Here is a 9,220-nt window from a genome sequence, read left to right on the forward strand (position 1 = left end):
AGACTCCTTGGTCTTTCTCACTGATTGGCAGAAACACTGTATACAGTCAGCAGAACAGTGGTTCCCAATAAACCAGTCAGAGGACTGCTGCCAATTGATGATAAGGTTTCTATCATTCTGAAGCAATACAAAAAAACAATTATAATATATCATGTATAAGAAAGATGAACTAATTCAAATTAAATGACTCATATTTATTTATTTATTTTTTTAAATGACTCATATTTAATCAAAGACATTATCTCTACTTCGGCAGTTAAGATGTTATTTTATGAAAGATGGGGACATTGAAGAGTAAGTTTTGTTTTTTTAAATCTTACATTTCCCACTATTGCCAAAGTCTGAAGCCGAGTCTTTGGATGTGGATACTTCAGAAGAATAAGGAGATATACATAAGTAATTATATTCTAAGGAGGAAAATAATAAGTAGCATAACAGAAGAAAAAAGTTATCACACTATATTGAAAGACAGGAAAGATTACACCAGTAGAAACTGTAAAACACTTAGTGGGAAATACATGATTTTAAAAGGTGTTTTTATAAACCACAGAGCAATCAAAATCTTTTCAATACCTTTGTGTTAGTATTTGTTTGGAACACAACATTAATAAACTCTGAACTATGACATTCACAGGTAATGAGTAGGGTGATGAGTTAGGTAACCCTTTAAAAACTATGTGTCAGATACAGATTAAAAAATCTGCTTTAAAATGTCTTTGAGGCATGTTTCTTGTTTGACACTAAAAGGACTGTGGACTATTGTGCTTTAAAATATAATTATTGAACAGTTTTCTCTATCATCTTTTGCAAGTTTTTATCCTTTATATTTTATTCATCGGTAATAATTTTTCATTAGAAAAACATTAGAAAATATAAATAAGTGAAAAGGAAAAATACTCCTAGTATCTAGAGAGAACCCTGATGAGATGTTTTCCATAAACATACAAATAGGCACAAACATACACACAGAATCTTTTTTTTTTTTTTTGAGACAGAGTCTCACTCTGTTGCCCAGGCTAGAGTGCCATGGCATCAGCCTAGCTCACAGCAACCTCAAACTCCTGGGCTCGAGCAATCCTCCTACCTCAGCCTCCCAAGTAGCTGGGACCACAGGCATGCGCCATCATGCCCAGTTAATTTTTTCTCTATATATTTTTAATTGTCCATATAATTTCTTTCTATTTTTAGTAGAGACAGGGTCTCGCTCTTGCTCAGGCTGGTCTCGAACTCCTGAGCTCAAACAATCCGCCCGCCTTGGCCTCCCAGAGTGCCAGGATTACAGACGTGAGCCACCGCACCCAGCCCAGATGTTAATTCTTTTTTTTTCCCCTTGGCTAACTTTAAACCCTCTACACAAATAAGACCCAAGCTTTTGCATCAAGGCCTAAGCCCAAAATCTTTACATTTCTCAGCTGAATATATGGAAATATATTAACATAAAATAGTAATGTATGTGAAAATTCAACAGCATTGTGATTACTCTATCTGCAAATAGGGTGGGGTTTGCTCTCAACTTGACGTAGGATTTTGGGGGTGGAATTTTTTTGTTTTAAGGCCATAATTACTCACTTAAGGAAGACTTCTTCCATGGTAGTGATTGAAACACCAAAGTTGGTGATGCCCAGCTCTTTCTGTTTCTTTTCCAGATCGTTAAACAGAGCTTCAAATCTGGAAGGAGAAGAGGATGAGGAAAAGAAAGAACTAACATTAGTCTAGATAAATTTTTCTTTGTTTTTAAGTTGATTTTATTTTCCAGTAAATGAATTTTTTAAAAAAATATGAGTGCTTCCCTTTTTATTCAATTTACTATTAATTTTATTTATAATTCTATTCTTTCCTGTTTTCTTTAAAAAACATTTTTATTGTGGTAAAATGTACCTAACTAAATGTACCATTTAAAATTATTTTAAGTGTACAATTCAAGGATCATTAAGCAATTCACAATGTTGTACAACCAATACCACCATCCATTCCCAGAACTTTTCCACCATCCCAAACTGAAACTCTGTACCCATTAAAAATCTTCTGATTTCTCCCTCCTTGCTCAACATCACTTCTACTTTCTGTCTCTATGAATTTGTGTATTCTATATATATAGATACAATATTTATCCTTTTGTGTCTGGCTTTTTTGCATAATTTTTTCTATTCATCCATATTGTCACACATATCAGAATTTCATTCCTTTTAAAGGCTGAATGATACTCATTGTATGGATATACCACATGCTGTTTATCCATTCAACCACCAATGGACATCTGGGTTGTTTCCACATTTTCGCTATTGTCCGTAATGCTGCCATGAACATTAGGGTATAGATATATCTGTTCAAGTCCCTGCTTTCTATTCTTTTGAGTATTTACCTAGAAGTGGAATTGCTGGATCATATGATAATTCTATGAACTTTCTGAGAAACCTCCATACTGTTTTCCACAGCAGAAACACATTCCCACCAGCAATGCACAAGGGTTCCAATTTCTCCATATCCTCATCAACATTTGCTATTTTTTTTGCTTTTGATTTGCATTTTCCTAATGAGTGGTGATGTTGAGAATCTTTTTGTATGCTTATTGGCCATTTGTATATCTTCTTTGGGGATATATCTATTCAAGTCCTTTGTCCATTTCTGAACTGGGTTTTTGTTTGTTAGATAAATTTTCAATATTGTTTTATTCCATAAAGATTTCTGGTTATCAGAGAGAAAAATGTTTAGTAGATTGTTCTTCACTATAATGCTTATCATGAAACAAATGGAAAGGAGAGATTTATCTTAGCAAATACCTCCCCACTATAACTTGATCTTTGGTATAAATTCTTTTGTTCTCCTAATAAAATCATCAATTTATTTTCTATTAATATATATGTTAGGGACTGTAGCTGCTTGATAAGTTACTTTATTCACATACAGTTCCTGTATTAAATATAAAACAGTTCTCAAATTACAGGAGGCAATGACAAATGGAGAACCAGCTTACAACCTTGTTTAAAAGTCTCAAGTTTACTTTTGCTAGCTACATCCTATGGATTAAAATACATGTTATGAAGTTATAAGTATTAAGTCTTTTCTTCATTGTTTTTCTCATGTAAATACACACGTATAAAGCAATTAGAGTTGTGTCTGGCACAAAGCAAATGAAGAATTAATTTTAACTATCAAAGTCTTGGATATAACCAAGTAATTCTTATCATTTTATTCTTTTCATTCTATTATGAACTATCCTATGAATTAAATGGGTTGTGGGGATTTTATTCTGGCTGTTATTCTCTCTCAATAGTTACTTTAAAATTATCCTGTGAAAGAAAACTTAATTCTGGATAAACATATCTTTCCCAACTTCATGATTTGCATTTTACACTGTGCTGGATCCATTGAACAGGGCCCATAAACCACATCTAGAGTGCTGACATTAATCTGTGTGACTAGTTATTCACACCTCAGAGCTTTGTCCTCTTCCTCTCTTCCACGTTCTAAATATTAGTAGGAAGACATGGTGAAAATACTACTTCCTTTCAAATCCTTGCATTTTCCATTTTAGACTTAATATTAATGATATATTCATTATTCCTGGTCTCTTCTGATAATGTCATTTGTACACAGATGATACGAGACTGGCAGATGCTGTGATTAGTTGTCTATATGTTTCTTTCAGTGACACTCTGCACTTCCAGACTTATAATTATTAAACTCTGCTAAAGTACCCAACAAAACATGTCTTCTAACTGCTGAATGTGCCTTCATATCATGAATTTCCAGTTGTAGCTTCTGTCATTTCTCTCACTCCTTAGTATCATGTTCTTTTACTTTACTTCATGAGTAGGATCAAGCTTCACCTCAGCTGTCTCAATACTGCTCCATGCTCCTCCTCTTCAAAAAGGTTCAGATTTACTCTGAATGAATATAACTCTCATGAAGCATTTCTTCTTCTTTATATTCATCTGTGATACAACTGTTTATTTTCATACCTTTTCACTTATTAGAATCTTGGTGGCCTGGCTCCTTTATGTTATTTCTTCCATTATACTCAGGAGCTCTACATGAGACAGAAATGTAGAGCAAGATCCCACAAAGTTTTCATCTCTTCTTGTGTATGGCAGCCACCTTACATCTATGAGATACCCAGAGAGTAGCAACTTCAGGTAAAAAGACAAAATGGTGAAACCACCTTTACAAATTGATAAAGGGGTACAGGCAAGGGCTGTGGTAAGGGCCTAGCTACAAATAAGGCACAGGCCCAGCTAAAATGATCATAATTAGCCACTATCCCCCTGTTTGCTTCTGTATAATAGCCACTCTGGAGCCACCTAGGTGGTGGTCATAAAGATTCTCAACTTTTTCCATAGATAACATCACCTTTTTGAAACCTAGGGGTACTTTCTGAGATATCTTCCAGGTCCTGCATTCCAGGGGAATGGCTGACCCACCCAGACCAGCGGCCCACATCAAGGAACTGACTGAACTTATCTTGTGACCTCTACCCAAGGACCTGGTCAGCAAAGAAGACAATTTCTACAACCCTATGGTTGTGCCCCGAACACAACCATTTAGCAGGCTCAACTGCCTATGCCAAAGTCTCTTTAAAAACCCTGTCTCCCAAATTCTTGGAAAGGCAGATTTGAGAAATTTCTCCCGTCTCCCTGCTTAGTGCTATGTGGAATAAACTCCTTTTTTGCTGTAAACCCAGCTGTCTCAGCATATTGGCTTCTTCTTGGGCAGTGGGCAAACGAACCTGGTTGGGTGGCAACAATGGCACACTCCTGAAAGGCCAGTGATGAGTACTCTTAGTTTCCATTAATCCTAGCTGGCATGGGAATCCCCAGTAGAATTATCCCTGTCTCTCTCCTCTATCACTAATTTGGCTAACTGTTGAATTCACTGTTTTCTCTGTGTCCTTGTCACTTCTGCACCAAGAGCTGTCATTCAAGCCACACGTTACTTTCATTGTCTTACTATTTCCCTGGATCCTACCCACCATGCAGAAAATTTGGACACTATGAACATCTTACCATTAAGCATCCTTTATTAGCAATAGGAAGCTATAGCCACCAGGTTGCAAATCTCCTCCCTCAAAGACAAACAAATAGAAAGAAAAATATCAAATAAGCCTTGAATGAACTTACTGAGACAATTCTCTGTTCAGTAACAGAAATCTTCAGCTGGGAGCTTCCCAATTCTAGTTGGTAAATAACAACTATAACTGGACACCCAGTTTGTTAGAAAAACACTACTCGCTAAGCTTGCTAGATCTAGAAAACTAAAAATGATTTCTGGTCACTGAAAAATCATCCATCTAGAGCTCTCGAATCCATACCTTTGTGTATACTCTTTGGGTAGGATATATGATAATTCAGCTCCAATATTTTTGTCCAAAGTGGCATCTGGAACATGACAATGAATTATTGCAGAGATTTTTTCAACATCACAATGTGGTTCCCTCTCCATGACTACGTGATATCCAGCACCTGAGAGAAACCATTTAGATGATCAAATAAAGTTGTTTTGTACTTTTTAATACCCTTGTAAGATCAGTTTGGCTCTCCATGGCTCACATCATCTAGGTCTACAAGGAAGAAGACATGGTATGTGACAAGACATTTGATTATGATGCTAAGGAGGCTCACGCCTAAAGGTTCCAAATGCTGCTTCAAGAACCAAGACACTGAATAAATAAAAACTTCCTCTGTAATTTCAATAACTTTCTTAATGAACAATAATGATTTAGTATTAATACATGTAACCAGATACAGCAGATGTATGATTATTTTTGAAGCAGAATTTTTTTTTTTTTTTGAGACAGGGTCTTGCTCTGTCACCCTGGCTAGAATGCAGTGGCATCATCATAGCTCACTGCAACCTCAAACTCCTGGGCTCAAGTGATCCTCCTGCCTTAGCCTCCCAAGTAGCTGGGACTACAGGCGTGTGCCACCACACCTGGCTAATTTTTCTATTTTTTATTTTTTTAGAGAGGTGGGGGGGTCTCGCTCTTGCTCAGGCTGGTCTTGAACTCCTGAGCTCAAGCAATCCTCCCACCTTGGCCTCCCGAAGTTCTAGGATTATAGGGATGAGCCACCGCGCCTGGCTGGAAGTCTTGATATATATTCATTTAGCTATTATTATTGTTTGTCCACTGTATATTAGGCACTAATCTAGTCTCTGAGGATTATAGTGAACAAAGCAGATAAAAATATGTACCCGCATGAGAGCTTACTTTCTAGTCAAAGAAGATAGATAATCAAAAGGAGTAAGTTAAAACATAGTGTGTTAGTGTGTTAGAAAAAATAAAGCAGAGAAGGGAGATTGAAAAGGTTGTTAAATTTTAGACAGAGATCCTGGAAAGCCTAAATGTGATGATTTATTTTTATTTTTATTTTTTGTGTCTTATTTTATTTGTGATGATTTTTGATTAAAGACCTTCAAGAAGTCACAGAACTATTATACTTAATTAGAATTCTGCATGTATAGAGAAACTCTTTTCCAGAACTGGAGGGCAATATCATTGCTTTTAAATATATGTACTCCAAACGATCATTGTATTTGCACTTATGTTTCTTATTAATATTTTTAAAAAGTGAAAAATCGGTCTTAGGCATAGGTCTTTTAGCTGGTTTATTTACCTTGTTTATACTAGGGAAGACACAATTATTCTACTTTACAAATGAGGTACCTGACATCAGAGAATAAAGTGATCTATCCATTATTTACTAGTTATGGGAACCAAAACTACTTTTGGTTTACTTACAAATTGATGTGTAAATTGTTTTTAATTTCTCTGGAATCATAAAACAAAAAGCTTTTCAACTGTCTTGTCCTCTTAAGACTCTGATCATTAAAAAATGCCTCCTTTTGAAGAGATGCAAGGCAGTTAGTGAGAGACGAATGCTGATACCAACATGGAATTTTCTGTGCCATCAAAAAAGTAAACACAAATCCTAGACTTTTGATATAAATGTAAGAAATCCAGTTTAAGTAGACTTAAAATATAGCATCTGTTTGAATGTCCAAGTTATACCTTTAAAAATATCTAGTTACATATTCTAGACTGTTTTCCCAATAACTAATGAAATTACTCTATGCTATTTGAAATTATTATAAATGATTCTTTTAAAAGCACAGCTATTTAAATCATGTGGCTCCTAAGCCAGGCATACTCAATTAAGATGGCATAAACTCAATTTTGGATGAAGAACCCCTAAAAAGGCAACTGTACAAACTCAAACTTATAAGGTGATCATAAACAACCAAATGGGTATTTAAATAGGACTTTCGACAAGTTTTTGGTATATCTGGGCCCCAGTTTTATATTCTTTAAAATGAAGTTGTTTTGAATTTTACATGAGTGGATAACATAGAGGAGATAATTGAGAGCTCAATAAACTCAAATACGGAATAAATTAATGACTGAAGCAATCCGTCCTAAATTACTTCCACTTAAATTTATATCCCCTAATTTTAGAATTGTATTATATTTTAGCCATCAATAATTCACTGTTTGATGTATCATTTTTATATCCTATCAAAGCTGTATACTTATCCAAGTCAAGGACTGTTTTGGCCCATTTATATGATTCTTTCATTCAGCTCTACATACTTACTGTTAATTATCACATTTCAGAGTTACCTCATTACACTGGGGATTTGATATTGGTTTAGCAAATGAGAAATTGGGATTCAGAGATGTCTGGTTTCTCTACTTCATCTCCTCACCAATCAATCAATTACTCCAACAAATAAATCTATCTGGAGGCAAAACTGCATCCCAGAAACAAAGAAAACTGTTAGTAGGTACAAAATGGAACAAATAAATATGGCCTTTGTAGGTCAATAAAAATATTTCCTGAGTCTGAAGGTATGTGCTGGAGAACAAGTATAAGTATATATATGGAACGTTGAGATTGCAAAGGGTCTTAAAAACCAATTACAATAGTTAAGACCTAATTAATAGGACAAAGGGGGTAACTGAGGTCTTGGGTACATAGACAAAATATGATGAAAATCATGTTAGAAGAATATTAGTAAGGTATCACTATCCTAAGAATGATCAAAGGGAGAGAGACCATATATTCGTTTCAGGAAGACTGATGAGCAACAACACTGCAGGGTCCCCCTGACCATGATGGCAATGCGGTCACCCAAGATGTCAGCTTCATCCATGTAGTGCGTGGTCATCAAGATGGTACGATTGTGTTTATACTGCCGAAGGAGGTCCCAGGTGACCCTCCTTGAGACTGGGTCCATGCTAGACGATGGTTCATCAAGTATCACCACCTAAAAGCCAGAAGAAAATTCCATGACCACTGATAATTGATGCTATGCTACTTGTGGAATCACTTACTATTTGAGGGGAACATATTCAAGCTAAGATACAGAATCTAGACTAAAATAGCAGCAAAAGTCTAGGGAAAAAATTCCAACCATGTTATAATAGCTGGGCCAATAATGCAAATCCCTTCTGATAATCCTTGGCAATAATCCTTTTAGATTCACTATCAATTCTTGGGTTTTTGCTAGCTAGTTTTCTAGACAAATGACAGGAACCCACATTTATCCCTCTATCATCCCCCACTCTGTGTGTTCATACACCTTCTTGCTTGCACTTTCTCTCCCTTTCTTTTTCTCTCTCTTGCTCTCATTCTTTCTTCTTTAATACCTTGGAGCCCCCTATAAGTGCTATAATGATGGAGAGTTTGCGCTTCATTCCTTCAGTCAGTGACTGTGAAAATGTATCACGCTTTTCTAGCAGGTTAAAAATAGACAGCATATAGTCGATTTCTACAGGATGCATCTTTTGAGGTATTCCTTTTATCTAGAAAGAGAAGTCAGAATTTACATGGTGCATCCAACTTTATCCTTGAAAAGTTCTTAGAACTTTTCTTACATAGCTATGATACAAAGTTTCTTGCAACTATATGCTTAGAAACAGTTTACACAAGCTTTTTTCTTACATCACTGAGAAAATAATGTTTTCTTTCCCTTGCCTCCCTTTATGCCTAAAGCAGAGTTCCTAAAATTTGTTTTCATAATCTATAAACATACCTGAAATTCATCAACAGAGGGAGTAAAAGAAAACGTATTTCTGGCTTCCAGGTAAAATGGAGTAAACATATATACCCCTTTATCTTCCACTGAACTTAATTATTAAACCTGGAGAACTATGAAAAGTATGTATCAGCAGTTGGATCAGGAGGAACACCAGAATTCAAAGTATCACTGAACCAGTAGTGAG

The 9,220-nt window shown here is 35.6% G+C and overlaps 1 protein-coding gene across 1 annotated transcript in view; it reads right to left on the reverse strand.

Moving 5' to 3' along the window:
• Positions 1–8,733, reverse strand: part of LOC138394649 (phospholipid-transporting ATPase ABCA3-like) — a 27,830-nt gene extending 19,097 nt beyond the window's left edge. The window contains exons 1-4 of the mRNA XM_069486838.1: positions 8,645–8,733; positions 8,052–8,262; positions 5,309–5,459; positions 1,570–1,668 (exon numbers count right to left, since the gene is read on the reverse strand). Of these exons, the coding sequence (XP_069342939.1) occupies positions 1,570–1,668; positions 5,309–5,459; positions 8,052–8,262; positions 8,645–8,692 (509 nt within the window). The 5' untranslated portion in view covers positions 8,693–8,733. The remainder of the gene's footprint in view (positions 1–1,569; positions 1,669–5,308; positions 5,460–8,051; positions 8,263–8,644) is intronic.
• Positions 8,734–9,220: the final 487 nt, after the last annotated feature.

The sequence above is a fragment of the Eulemur rufifrons genome, chromosome 14, assembly GCF_041146395.1.
Source record: "Eulemur rufifrons isolate Redbay chromosome 14, OSU_ERuf_1, whole genome shotgun sequence".
NCBI classification, from domain to species: Eukaryota; Metazoa; Chordata; class Mammalia; order Primates; family Lemuridae; genus Eulemur; species Eulemur rufifrons.